The 14,148-nt window shown below is 67.4% G+C and overlaps 1 protein-coding gene across 3 annotated transcripts; it reads left to right on the plus strand.

The window, feature by feature from the left end:
* Nucleotides 1-60: 60 nt before the first annotated feature.
* On the plus strand, nt 61-9,632 carry MST1R (macrophage stimulating 1 receptor). 3 transcript variants are annotated; one of them, XM_080387472.1, is made up of 21 exons: nt 61-1,196; nt 1,672-2,975; nt 4,224-4,412; nt 4,493-4,618; nt 4,694-4,864; nt 5,084-5,250; nt 5,345-5,522; nt 5,632-5,777; nt 5,892-6,053; nt 6,214-6,307; nt 6,410-6,640; nt 6,720-6,866; nt 6,939-7,098; nt 7,181-7,273; nt 7,352-7,573; nt 7,659-7,739; nt 7,819-8,000; nt 8,073-8,182; nt 8,284-8,449; nt 8,531-8,667; nt 8,752-9,623. In XM_080387472.1, the coding sequence occupies exons 1-21, from the start codon at nt 812-814 to the stop codon at nt 9,026-9,028; spliced, it is 4,728 nt and encodes a 1,575-aa protein (XP_080243598.1). In that variant the 5' UTR covers nt 61-811; the 3' UTR covers nt 9,029-9,623. The 3 variants fall into 3 exon arrangements, with proteins under 3 accessions (XP_080243598.1, XP_080243597.1, XP_080243596.1); XM_080387471.1 differs by having other exon boundaries at nt 4,493-4,864; nt 5,853-6,053; nt 8,752-9,629; XM_080387470.1 differs by having other exon boundaries at nt 4,493-4,864; nt 5,853-6,053; nt 8,284-8,667; nt 8,752-9,632.
* The last annotated feature ends 4,516 nt before the right edge of the window (nt 9,633-14,148 follow it).

The raw sequence follows: 14,148 nt of genomic DNA on the forward strand, positions 1-14,148 counted from the left end.
AAGTCTTGTCACGTTCCTGTGTGCCCGCTGGGCGGGGCGGGGTGGGGGGGGGGGGGGGGGGGGGGTGTGCACGGCTGAGCTGGGGGCCGGTGGGGTCCCGGTTTGGGGATGGCGCAATCCAGCCGCGGTTGGGCAAGGCGGGGGCCGCGCAACCGCCGGCCTTGCACAAGGCGGCCGGAACGGGGCGGGGGCGAGGCTGCCCGGGAGCCCCTCCGCGCTGTGTCCGGCCCCTCCTGGGGCCGCAGCCGTGCGGGGAGAGCCCGTGTGCAAGGCTGGGCCCCGTCGCGGGGCGACCGGGCGCTCGGGGAGAGAATCCACGCGGTGCGGCGGGACGCGGAGCGGATTCCTGCATCCCCACAACCGGCAGCAAGTCCCACCAGCACCGCGCTCCTGCCGCGGGCAGCCCTGGCCGGCGGAGGGGGGAAGGGGACATGAGACAGAGAACGGGCGCAACAGAGCTAACCGCCCCGGCTCCCCCGGCCCGGCTCAGACCCCCGGTGGGACCCCCCGAACGCCGCCCTGGGAGCGACCCGCAAGCGCGGGGCCGGCGCGGGCAGCTTTGGGGAAGCCGCGATTCCGTGTGGCGGCGGCGGGGCCAAGGGGTGCCGGGGTGCCCCGACCCCAGGCGCGCCCCCGGTGGGAACAGCTGCCTCCCAGCCGCAGGGACGCCCCGGCGGGCGCCCGGGCGGCTCTGGGCTGCGGGGGCAGCCGGGTCACCGTGCCAGCGCTGCGCCCCCGCCCTGGTCGGCGGCCCCGGCTCTCACCCGTGTCCCCCCGGAGCACCGTGCCCACCCGCGCGTGTGCCCCCGGGATGCCCAGCGACGCCCCTGAGCACCCGCGGGTTGCGGGTGCCGGTGCCGGCCCTCGGGGAGCCCGGGGGCAGGGCCCGCCCCGGCCCGCCTCGCCTGCCCCGGCACGGCCCCGCTCCGCCCCGGCACGGCCCCGCCCCGTTCCGCCCCGGCCCGCCCGGGCTCGGCACGGAACGGCACTGCACTGCACGGCACGGCGCGGCACGGCACGGCACGGAACGGCACGACAGCGCCCAGGTGAGCGCCCAGCCGCCTGGCACAGCTCGGCACCGGAGCGGACCGGACGGCCCCGGGGAGGGGCGGATGGGACAGCCGGACCCGACGGAGACCCCGCCTGGGGACCGCTGCCGGCACCAGTGAGCTGGGGCGGCGGGGCCCGGCCCCGGGGTGCGTTGGGGTTCCTGTCCCTGCGGGCTGGCAGGGGACTTGTCTCAGCCCCGCGGGGATCCCCTGGCTCCACGGCTGTCCCGGGGGGGCTGGCAGCCGTACCCATCCCCGGGCCAGCCCCAGGAGGCCCTTGGGGTCCTTGTCCCCGGGGGACTGGCAGGGTCCCCATTCCAGTCCCCGGGAGGGGGAGGGGTTACAGGGCAGGGATGCTTCTGGGGGACAGGCAAGGGGCTGGGAGGTGGCAACAGGCAGGGTGTTTTCCCCCGGCCACAGGCACTTGGCTTCACCCCCCGCTTGCCATATTTGGGAAGAGATTTGGTGCGAACAATCCTCCTATGGCAGCACCCAGTATTGTCTGGCCCCAGGGGACCCCCAGGGGACCCCAGCACCCCCTGCCCCACACACAGCTGTGGCAGTGCCCCAGGTTCCTCACCCATCCACAGCGGGTAAAGCCCTTTCTCCTCTATTTTGGCAGATGCGATGGTGACCTGTCCTCCCTATGTCCCAACCCTGCTCAGTGCCGAGACCATTGGTAACCCCATGCCAGCGGCACCGCACAGCATGGGGCTGTTGTGCCGCATGTGCCTGTTGCTGGTGCTCACCCTGGCCCCGCTGAGCACTGGTGTCTGGCAGTGCCCCCGCATCCCTTACAGCTCCACCAGGAACTTCTCCGTCCCCTATGTGCTGCCCAGCCTTGATGCTGGCAGCCCCGTGCAGAACGTCGCTGTCTTCACCGACTCCACTGGTCCAGTCGCCATCTTCATGGCCATCCGTAACCGCATCCTGCTGGCCAGCCCTGAGCTGCAGCTGCTCTCTGTCCTCGTCACTGGCCCAGTGGGCAGCACCGAGTGTGAGATCTGCCGCCTGTGCCCAGCCACCACAGACAGCCCCAAGGACATGGACAACATCCTGCTGCTGCTGGACCCGCTGGAGCCGTGGCTGTACAGCTGTGGCACGGCACAGCACGGGCTGTGCTATCAGCACCAGCTGGAGGTGCGGGACGGCAAGGTGGCCATCACAGCCACGCACTGCCTGTACTCGGCCACGGGTAACAGCCCTGCGTCCTGCCCTGACTGTGTGGCCAGTCCCCTGGGTACCAGTGCCACTGTGGTGGCCACCTCCTACGCCTCTTTCTTCTACCTCGGTTCCACCATCAACAGCAGCATGGCGGCACAGTACAGCCCACAGTCAGTGTCCATCCGCAGGCTGAAGGGCACCTTGGACGGCTTTTCGAATGACTTCCAGTGGCTGACGGTGCTGCCGCAATACCAGGACAACTACACCATCCACTACGTGTACTCCTTCGCCGACAGGGACCACGTCTACTTCCTAATGGTGCAGCCAGAGCGGCCGGGCTCAGCAACGTACCACACGCGCCTGGCGCGGCTCAGCACCCATGAGCATGACCTTCACCGCTACCGTGAACTTGTCCTTGACTGCCGCTTTGAGTCCAAGCGGCGGCGGCGGCGCAGTGGCGAGGAGGGTGCCACGCGGGATGTCACCTACAATGTGCTGCAGGCAGCCCACACTGCCCGCCCCGGTGCCCGCCTGGCCCGGGACCTCGGCATCAACAACACCGACACGGTGCTCTTTGGTGCCTTCGCCGAGAGCCAGCCAGAGAGCCGGGTGCCGCAGCACAACTCGGCCGTCTGCGCCTTCCCCCTCCGCCTCCTCAACCAGGCCATGGAGGAGGGCATGGAGAAGTGCTGCGGCACCGGGCACCAGCCACTGCTGCGGGGGCTCAGCTTCTTCCAGCCAGTGGAGTACTGCCCACACAACGTGAGTCCTCTGGTCCTCTGCCCTGGCTGCCGGGTGCTGTGCCCATCCCAGGGGCTTGGTGGTCAGCTGGGAGGCGGGGAGGTGGAGCTGGGATGCTGGGAAGCACTGGTAAAGTGGGGTGGACTCGGGGGGGGTGGGTTGAGCAGGGGGAGAGCGGCACTGCCCAGGTTGGGGGTAGCCCCACCAGCTGCCCACCGCCTATCGCAGGGGCCACCGCGCTTTGCCAGCCCCGGCCGTGCAGGGAGGCAGGGGCCGGTGGGCAGCCGGCTGCACTCCCCCCCAGGCACCCTGTGCTCACCGAGCTGGGTGCTGCAGACACATGTCCCAGCACATGGCACTGCCGCTTGCCGTGCACCAGGCCAAGCCTCGCCCAGAATGGCTTCCTGGGGGAGCGCTGGCTCCAGCCCGTGGTGACTGTCCCCAGCGCTGGGTTGCTGATGGCCATCCTCTCCAGCTTGTTTATGTGTGCAAGAGACGGGGAGGCTGTGGGGCCTTGGTGCTCCCCGGGCCAGGCTGTGTGGGGTGCCCGGCTGCTCCTGCCTTGCCCCCCCATCCCCCCCCCCGGGCCCCCGCCTTCTCTGGGCAAATAAACCGCAGGCGGAAGCGCAATTAGTCACCAGGATTTCTCGTCTGCCGTGGCCTCAGGGTGGGAACACTGTGTCCCAGGTACAAGCCCTGGCATGGCCAGGACAGGGGCAGGTGGGCAACCCGGCGAGGCCCCCTCTGCAGGGTCCCAGCGAGCACCCATGACGTGAGTTCTGGTGTTCTCAGCCAGGCGGGGGGCGGGGGGCGGCCAAGCCCCCTCCTCATCTGGCACGTGGAGTAGACAGCCCCTGCCGCTGTCACACCCGGGCAGGGCGAGCCTGGAGGGGACCCCGGCCCACGCACTGGGGGGGGGCCCAGTGGGGACCCCCTGGCTCCTGGTATCCCACTTCAAACCCATGCCCCCGCCAAGCTCCAGGGGCTGGGGAGGGCCGGCTTTGGGGTGTTGGTCCTGCGGTGCCAGCGCCATAACCACATCCAGATGGGGCGGGAGGGGAGGGCAGGATCTGACGCTGCGCGGGGGCTGCGGGAGGGGCCCTGGATGTGGCTTTTCCTGCAGAATTTTCACAGCCTGGTGGGGAGCTTGGGCAGTCAGGTGTTCTTCAAAATATCTTGTGGTGGGAGCTGGTGCTCACCCGCAAGGGTATGGGGGGGGTCAGGGTGCCGGGGCTGGCTTCAAGTCACCCACCCCGCTCTCGGATGCAGGTGAACCTCTCGGCGCCAGTGACCGACACCAGTTGCTGGGACCAGCCCACCCTCGTCCCTGCCACCTCCCATAAGGTGGACCTGTTCAACGGGCAGCTGGCCAGCGTCCTCCTCACCTCCATCTTCGTCACTGCCCTGGGGGATGTCACCGTGGCCCACCTGGGCACGGTGGAGGGACGCATCTTCCAGGTGGGATGGGGGGCCGGGAGGGGTGGGGGCTCCCAACAGGGTGTGGGCTACACTTAGCCCCCTACTCTGTCCCGCTGCAGATGGTGCTCCAGCGCTCTAGCTCGTACCTCCTCACCTTGGCCAACTTCTCCCTGGGGGAGCCGGGGCCGGTGTGGGGTGCCATGGGGCTGCAGAGCCACTCGCTGTTCTTTGCCGCCAGCACCAAGGTGAGTGGGGGTCCGGGGGGGGCAGGGCAGGTGCTGAGCCCCACACATCTCGCTCACTCCACTCTCCATCCCCAGGTGTGGCGCCTGAATGTCACTGGCCCTGGCTGCCGCCACTTCTCCACGTGCCAGCACTGCCTGCATGCCGAGCGCTTCATGGGCTGCGGCTGGTGCAGGGATGGGTGCACGCGCCGCCACGAGTGTGCTGGCCCCTGGGTCCAGGACAGCTGCCCACCCGTCCTCACCGACGTAGGTCTGCGCCGCTGTCCCCCCTGCTCCCCCCACATCTCCTGGGTGCTTGGATGAGGAGGGAGGTGGCAGATGGGGTGGCATGTGGTGAGACCTTTGCTCTGTGCAGAGATGCTCTCCCTGGGATGGGTGTCATGCCTTCTGGGGAAGGGGCTTTCCAGATCTGCAACCGTCCCCAGGTGCTTGGGGCTTGGGGCGACATGGATGCTTCTCCCACAGTTCCACCCCCGGAGCGCCCCGCTGCAGGGCCGGACGCGGGTGACACTCTGTGGCATGAGCTTCCACTCCCACTCGAACCCCAATCCCCACTACGGCCCCCCCGGCAGCTACCGGGTGGCTGTGGGACAGCGACGCTGCACCGTGCTGCCGGAGAGCAGGAACCACAGGTGCGCAGTGGGGGTGGGGGCTGGGGACAGCAGCAGAGAGGGAGCTGGGGCTCTCCCCAGCCGCCCATGGCTGACCCCCATCACTGCCCCGCAGACCCCTGCCCACCTCCCGCCGCAAGGACTTCGTGAATGTGCTGGTGTGTGTGCTGGAGCCAGGGGGCCAGATGGTAGCGGGGGGCCCAGCTGATGTGGTGCTCACCGTGGAGGAACCCGCCGGACCCTCCAGCTTCCATGTCCAGGGCTCCGCCACCCTCAGCGGCTTTGTCTTCGTGGTATGGTTGTGCACCGGTGGTCACCCCGATGTGAGGCAGCTGCCCTCTGGCAGGGTTTGGGGGAGGGGTTTGCTTACCCACTCACCCCACAGATCCCATCTCTGCCCAGGAGCCCCGTGTCAGTGACCTGCACCCCTCGTTTGGCCCCAGGGGGGGTGGCACCCACCTCTGGCTCCGTGGCACCCACCTCTCGGCAGGGAGCAGCTGGCAGGTGATGGTCAACGGCTCCGAGTGCCCCCTGATTGAGCAGCCCAGGTATACCCCTGCCCTGCCCCCACCAGGCACAGTGGGGTCCCTGGCATGGGGACAGGCTGGGAGACCCCCCCACAGTCCCACTGTCCTCTCCAGCCACAGCCGCTTTGTTCCCAGGGAGGGCGAGGGGGCGATTCAGTGCACGGCTCCTGCTGCCGGTGGCCTGGGTGCAGCCTGGGTGTCCCTGTGGATCGACGGTGAGGAGTTCCCAGCCCCCTTGCCCTTCCAGTACCGCCCCGACCCCTTCGTTTCAGCCGTCATCCCCAGCTGCAGCTATGAGTGAGTGTGTTGGCTCCCTTCCCCTGGCTGGGGGTCAGCCCCAGCCTTCCCAACACCCTGACTAGGCTGGATGAAGTTCTGGGGACCTTGGGCACCCTGGGGACCACGTGCACCCTTGGGACCACGTGCACCCCAGGGCCCTGATCCCCGCTTGCCGTAGGGGCTCAATACTCACCATCATTGGCACCCACCTGGACTCAGTGTATCGTGCCAAGATCCGCTTCGAAGCCAGCGGCGTGAGGACCAAAGCCACAGTAAGCACCAGGGCAGAAGGCCATCGCCCCCCGCCCTGCCCCGCCTACCCCAGCCCGCCCGGCACCGTGCTGCGCCGGTGCCCAGCATCCCCCTGCCCGCAGGAGTGCGAGGGCTCGCGGGCACCGGAGCGGCTGCTGTGCCGCAGCCCGGCTTTCCCCTTCGAGAGCGAGGTGGCGATGGTGGCATCGGGGAACCTGAGCGTGCTGCTGGACAGCGCCGCCGGCCACCGACTCTTCCGCCTCCGCTACTACCCCCGGCCCGAGCCCTTCCCCTGGAAGCAGGAGGGCGGGCGCCTCCGCCTCAAGCCTGGCGATGACGAGATCGAGGTGGATGTACGTGGGGCGGCAGGGAGAGCCGGGGCGGGGGTCCCGCTGCTGGGACCTCCAGGCTCAAGGCGCTGTGTCTGGGCAGCAATGGGGGATGGATGCCGTGGTCTCCTGCATGAACATCACCATGACGGTGGGTGGCCGGGACTGCCACCCCAACGTGCTGAAGAACAAGGTGACGTGCCGACTGCCCCGTGAGCTGCGCCTGCCCCCGGCAGGAGCTCCTGTGGAGGTAGGCACCCCCTGGGTGGGCAACCCGCCCTGGTGTCCCCACCCCACCCCTACTGAGCCCCTGCTCCCCCAGATCTGCGTGAACAGCGCCTGCAAGGAGGTGGGCTGGGTGCTGCCCCCCACCACCTCGCTGGACCTTGCCGCCAGCCTGGCCCTGGGCACTGGTGTCACCTTCCTGCTCTGCTGCATCCTGGCTGCTGTGCTGCTCCACTGGCGCTGGAGGAAGAGGGGAGGTGAGTGCTGTGCTCACCAGGCACCCTGCCACCCCCCAGCCCCCACCATGCCCCCACCCACCCACCCCGCTGCTGCCCACAGGGACCGAGAACCTGGAGCTGCTGGTACAGCCCAGCCATGGCAACCCCTCCGCCACCACCCTGCGCCCTGGCGTCGACTACAGGGAGGTACTGGGTAAGTGTGTGTCACCAGTGGGTGGTGGGGTGCTGGGTGCCCGCCCAGCCCTCACCCTGCCTCTGCCTGTCCCAGCAGTGCTGCCCACGGCAGCCAGTCCTGGCCCAGTAGGGCCCCGGGCACGATTTGCCAGTGCTGGTGCCGGTGCTGGCATGGCAGGCGGTGGCTCCCCCATGCCCCTGCTCAGGGCCACATCCTGCTGCCTGGAGGACCTGCGACCGGAGCTGCTGGAGGAGGTGAAGGACATCCTCATCCCTGAGGAGCGGCTCATCACCCACCGCCACCGGGTCATCGGCAAAGGTGATGCTGCACCCTGATTTGGCCGTGGCATCACCCACTCACTGTGTGTGGCGCCAGCTTCACGTTACGCCACCTGTCCCCAAAGGGCACTTTGGCAGCGTCTACCATGGCACCTACATGGACCCACTGCTGGGGGACCTCCACTGCGCCATCAAGTCCCTGCACCGTGAGTAGCGCCCGCTCACACGGCGCAGCCCCGCGGCATGGCGTGGTGGCGGGGCCCTCCACAGCTCAGCTCTCGGCAGGCATCACGGACGTGGAGGAGGTGGAGGAGTTCCTGCGTGAGGGCATCCTTATGAAGAGCTTCCACCACCCTCAGGTGCTCTCGCTGCTGGGGGTGTGCCTGCCCCGCCACGGGCTGCCGCTCGTCGTCCTGCCCTACATGCGCCACGGGGACCTGCGCCACTTCATCCGCACCCAGGAGCAGGTAGGGGGGTACCCTGAGCAGGGGTGAGGGGGAAGACCCCCAAGCTTGGCTCACACTGCTTCCACCCTGCAGAGCCCCACACTGAAGGACCTCATTGGCTTTGGGCTACAGGTGGCCCTGGGCATGGAGTACCTGGCCCAGAAGAAGTTTGTGCATCGGGACCTCGCAGCCAGGAACTGCATGTGAGTGTGGCTGTGCCTGCCAGACCCCCCCATGAGGTCACCCTGGGGGTGGGCATGGGGGACGCTGCCCAGTTGCGCCCCCCAAAACCAGTGTCCCATAGGCTGGATGAGACACTGACGGTGAAGGTGGCTGATTTCGGGCTGGCACGGGATGTGTTCGGCAAGGAGTACTACAGCGTCCGGCAGCACCGCCACGCCAAGCTGCCCGTCAAGTGGATGGCGCTGGAGAGCCTCCAGACCCAAAAATTCACCACCAAGTCAGATGTGGTAGGCACAGCCCCTGTCCCTGTCCCCTATCCCCTGTCCCCATCCCACCTGGCCCCGCCATGGCAGCCCTCTGCTTGGCAGTGGTCCTTTGGGGTGCTCATGTGGGAGCTGCTGACGCGGGGGGCATCGCCGTACCCCGGTGTGGACCCCTACGACATGGCCCGCTACCTGCTGCGGGGGAGACGCCTGCCACAGCCCTGCCACTGCCCCGACACCCTGTGAGTGGGACTGGGGGGGTGGGCAGGGTGGTGGTGTGGGGTGTCCCCAGGGGGCCACCAGTGCTGATGGGCATGTCGGGGCAGGTATGGGGTGATGCTGAGCTGCTGGGCACCAGCACCTGAGGAGAGGCCGTCCTTCACGGGGCTGGTGGGTGATCTGGAGCATGTCCTGGCCACGCTGGAGGGTGAGCACTATGTCAACCTGGCTGTCACCTACGTCAACCTGGAGTGTGGCCCCCCCTTCCCACCTGCTCCCCCGGGACAGCTGCCCAGCGGCAAGGATGAGGACGAGAATAACGAGGAAGAGGAGGAAGAAGAGGAGGAGGAGGAAGAAGAGGAGGAGGACACAGCCATGTGCTGATGGGGTGCTCTGCACTGTGGGGGCTCCTGGACCCCCATGCACCATGGGCACGCTCCCCCTAGGAGGGATGCAGCATGGAGCTGGGTGCTATGGGGCACCCTCCCTGTGAGACGGGTGCGGGGAGGCAGGTGGGCGCTGTGGGGGTTACCCCACAGCTCACACCCGCATTTGCTGGGTGTTCTCCAGGCTTGGTCCCATGCCACGGGGTGCCGTGGGGCTCAGTCCTGTGCTGGCTGGGTGCTGGGAGGCTCAGCCCCACACTGATGAGACTGTGCTGTCTGGGGCTCAGGCCCACAACGGCTGGGTGCTGGGGGTCCCAGACTCGGCCTCACAGTGGCGAGGCTGTGCTGTAGGGGGCTGGCTTAGCCCCAGTGGGTGCCACAGGGTGGCCTGGCCCACCCAGGGGTCCCGTGGGGTTTTCGGCCCCTTGGCGGCTGGAATTGCTCATTAAAAACTAATTATATTTTTTCCCAGACTGGGGCTGTGTCTGTGGGGGGGCCCATGCGCGGATTGGCAGCACCCCTGTCCCCCTGCGTGGGGGGCTCCCGTCCCCGGCTCCCCCCGGGGCACCCCCCTGCAGGGGCGCAGCTGGGGGCGCACCCACTGTTCCCGTGCCAGCCACGGGAGGGCACCTGCACACCGGGGCTGGCACGGGCACCCCCGGCACTGTCCCCCGCGGCCAGCACACTGGGGTCCCCCAATGCGCCCCAGCTCCCGCCACAGCCCCCTGTGCTCGGGGGTCCCAGGCAGCCGGGAGGTGACGCCAGCACTAAGCAAAAGGATTTTCCTAAACCCCCCTGCCCAGCCTGAGCCCGTGGCCCCAGCCACCCCACGGCGCAGCGCTCCCCGCGCCGTCTCGCGCCTCACAGCACCCCAGCCATGCCGCCAGATGGGTGCCTCGAGCCCCCCGGCTGGCAGAGCCCCCCACTGCTGGCAGAGCTGCCAGCGGAGCCGTCGGGACTATATTTAGCTGCCGCTGAAGAGGGTGGAAAGGGCTGTACCCAGCGAGATGCCAGCTCCCCGCCACGACCCCCAACCACCCAAGTAAGGGGGCAGAAGCGAGGGGCACACCATGCTCTTGAGCATGGGGTGATGGTGCCCCTGGGATCCCACTACCTGCGGTGTGGGGTCTCCACGCCCCTGCGATCGTGGCATGGTGGGTGCCTGGGGCATGGGATCGCAGTGATCATGGGATCACAATGCTCCTGGGAATGTTGGGTGCCTGGGCATGGGATCGAGGTGCCCATGGGATCATAGGTGCTTGGCTGTGGGATCACACTGCCACTGGTGTCATGGAGCCCAGGGCATGGGATTACAGTGTCCCTGGCATTGAGGTGACCATGGGACCACAGTACCCAGGACGTGCAATCATGGTGGCAGACGCGGTGACACCCAGCCCACAATAACCCCCCGGCACTGCCTCTTTCCAGCACAGTGACCTACCCACCCTGCCTGCACAGGGTCCTGACGGGGCACACTGGACAGGGCTTGGGGCTGCTGTGTGGTGACCAAGTGTCACCCTAATTACACCCTAATTGCTTCAGCTGCTGCCTGTGCAGGGGACGGTGCAGCTCATGCCCTGGGGCATGCCCAGAGGCTGTCACTGGGGCTGCCCAGGAGCTGGGGGGAGCAGCTGAACCCCCCCCTTGGTGCTCACTGCCAGATGAGCTGGCTTTCTCTGCTCCTTTTGCTAGCAGTGGTGGCAGATGTCACATTTGTGAGGAGCTCGTCCCAATGAGGACGTCCCCTCTGCCCCACTTTGGGGCAAAAATCCCCTAGAACAAGACACTGGAAAAGAGGAGGGGACCGGTGATGAGCATCACTGCCCCGGGTGCACACCCAGATCTCGGGGCAGGGGGTGAGGGCAGGGTTTGGGGGTGAGCGGGTGGTCAGGGGATGCTTGCGGCAGGTCTAGGACAGGGATGCTGAGACGTGCCCTGGCCCCACAGCCATGGGCAGCTCCGCTGGCCGGTCCGTGGCCAGCCATGCGGGTCCTGCCGCCAGCGCCGGCTTTAAATAAACCCTCCTCGGCTGCTCATTAAGCGGAGCCGGAGCCCGGGGCCGCGTCAGCTCCCATCAGCGGAGCTGTCCTTCTCTGCCGGCCTCGCACCTGCACGGTGCCGCTGCTCACAGGAGGATATTTTTAGCACAGCTAGGTCCCAGCGTCCCACAGTCAGGGGTCTGCCAGGATGGTGCCTCGGTTTCCCCGTGGCGGGGCCATGCTGCTCCCGTGGCCCGGGTTTTGGGGTGGCCGTGCCTCCCAGCATGGGTGCCAGCCCTGCCCACGCAAGGCCAAGCAGCACCATTTTGGCTACGCTGCCGAGTTGCTGTGGCAACTGGTACGGTGCAGGAAGGGGCTGGCACCGTGCAGTTATTAGGGCTGGATCAGAGACCAGGGGTGCTGGGGGATGCTGGGTGCCGGGGTTGTGGCTGGGGCAGCTGGCTGGGGCACTGCCAGCAGCTGGGATGCAGGGAGGGATGGACAGATGGACAGACAGGCACTCTGGGTGTTGCCCCCCTCAGCACCGGGCAGGGCGGGTGCCCAGGGTTGTGGCTGGGTAGCAGATAGGTGCCAGGCCCCCTGTCCTGTGACATGGGGGGCAGCCCCAGGGGCACCCCATGTGAGCAGGGCTGTCAGGTGCCTGACGGTGGGGCGGTGCAGCAAACTGCTTGTTAGCTGACAAACCTCGCATGGTTACAGTGACGTGCCTAAGGCTGCCTCCCCCCCAGCAAATGTGCTTGCGGAGATGACAGATTTCATGCTAATACGCATTTATCCTGCCCTAATTACACAGCGGGAGGTGAGGAGTGAGCACCCAGCCTTTAACGCCATGGGCTGGCAAGCGCCCACCCCTGTCTGCCCCTGCCTGCTGCTGCCAGCCGGCATTGGCGCTGGTGCTGCACACACAGCCACAGCACAGGGGACAGGCAGGGGGACCTTGCAGGGTGGCATCTTGCAGGGCACCTGGCACCCCTGCCCCTGCTGTGGGGTGCCTCAGAGGTGCATGGGTGGGTACCAGCTGAGTGGCACCCTAAGGTGCTGCAGGGCTGGGCATGGTTGGTGGAGCACCTGGTTGAGCTTTGGGTGTGTGCGGCCATGCCATGCCGTGCCACACTGTGCCATACTGTGCCATGCCACATCGTGGTGTGCCCACCAGCCCCGGCTGCGGCAGAGCAGCCAGCATCCCACCCCGGCAGCACGCCTTGCACACACAGCACTTTAAATGTTTTATTTGGGGAAAGTGCTGTCGTTAGCAGGGATTAATTATTAAAATCAGACCCATCTATAAAACATGAGTGGCCACACGCGGGGCTGCGGGTGCACAGGCAGAGCCGGGCACAGTCCTGCCGCTGGCAGCTCCCGGGGACGCGCTGTGCCGGCCTTTGCCAGTGCTGCTCCAATGGCACGTCGCACCAGCAGTGGGTTTGGGCTCCTCATGGCAAAGTGGGTGCAAGTGCCGGTGCCTGCGGCGGGTGCCCCTCTTTTACCTCACCGCGGCCCACCAGGCAGCCAGGGGTGGGGGCTTGACTGGCGATGGGCAGAATTGTGCCAGATCAGCACCCGCGCAAGACGGCGCGCTCTGGTGCCAGCCGGCCCGGCGAGGGGTGGCAGGAGGCAGCAGGCAGCGCCAAGCTGTTTTTAGCGGCTGCCGGCGCACTGGGGAGCGGGTGTGAAGAGCGGCCGCTGCGGCGCCGTTTTTAGAAACCAGTAAGTTTTGCTAATGATGACGGCAATTGGCGGGGGGCTGCCCGCACCCCGGCCCCTGCTGCCTGCACCCTGGGCAGGCTGTGCACCTGGCCCCGGCAGCCAGCCCTGTCCCTCTGTCCTCCCCACCCGGCTCTGGCACCCGCACCTGGGGCACCCACACCCAGGGCACCCGCACTGCCCGGGCACCTCTGCGCCCAGGGAGCTCTGCTGGCCTGAGCAGCTGCGGTGGTCCCTGGGGCGCTTTGGTAGCTCTTGGCCATCTCTTGTCCCCGAGGAGCTTTTCTTCACCCTGAAGCCTTCTAGCCTATAAGGCACATCTTTTTCTCCTTTTTCTGCCCCTGACAGCATCTGCCCTCAGCCGTAGAGGCTCACCCCATCTCAGTGACTGGTCAGGACCTGTGCCAGCCATGTCCCAGTCCTGCTCCCGGTCCTGGTCCCACTCCTCTCACCGGGGGCTGGCTCTCTCCCGGCAAGGAGCCCCACTTGACTTGCACGTGGAACTCCTCACCCCGAGCAGCCTCCCTGCACCCTGGTCACTACAGCTGCAGGTACCACCCCAGGGGACACAGGGGCCCCCAAAGGTCTTCCAATGGGAAGGGGAACCAAACCCTGATGCCATGGGTCATGTCACCACTGTGGTGCAGGTGGTCACTGTGGTGACCATCCCCCCTCCCAGGCAGGGCTCTGGGGACCAGAGCCAGCCCTGGATGTGATGGGGGCCAAGCTGGTGCAGAGGCACAAGGCTTTGTGTGCTGTTGTCATCTTGTCATCGACACAAGGGATGAGCCACACAAGGAGTGGGCTGCCCCAGGATGAGCAGTTGCAGTCAGTGGTGCCCAGCCAGGCAGAGGGTGGCCCTGTCCTAACCCACAACGTGGTCACTGACTGGGATGAGCTGGAGGAGCTGTGGCACTGTGTCCTGTACCAGGAGCTGGGCATCTGGCCCAAGGAGGTGGCAGTGCTGGCCACAGCTGCCCCACTCTCCCCCACCGCCAAGCAGGACAAGGTGGCCAAGCTGCTCTCCAAGGACTTTGGGGCACCGGCCATGCTGGTGCTGCCCCACTCTCTGCTCACTGGCTGCTCTGACACCGGTGTGGCAGTGGGCTGCAGTGCCAGCACCTCCTATGTGGCAGGGTGCAGCAGGGCTATGCACTGCTCTCCCCCAACCCACCCCCTGCCTGGCCACAGCCGTGGCCACCCTAACGCTCCACCTGGGCCAGCTGCTGGGGTCCCACAGGGTCCACCTGGGTGCCAGCCCCCTGCACCACTTGAAGGAGACCTGCTGCTGTGTCCTGCTGGGGGCTGGGGGGAACCTGCCCCTCACCCCCCCTGCCCCTCGGGGCTGCTCCTGGAGGATGAGCAATTCCGTTGTCCTGAGGTGCTGCTGGCCCCCACCACCTGCTGTGGGCAG

Source organism: Falco punctatus (genome assembly GCF_963210335.1).
Source record: "Falco punctatus genome assembly, chromosome: 4".
Classification (NCBI taxonomy): domain Eukaryota; kingdom Metazoa; phylum Chordata; class Aves; order Falconiformes; family Falconidae; genus Falco; species Falco punctatus.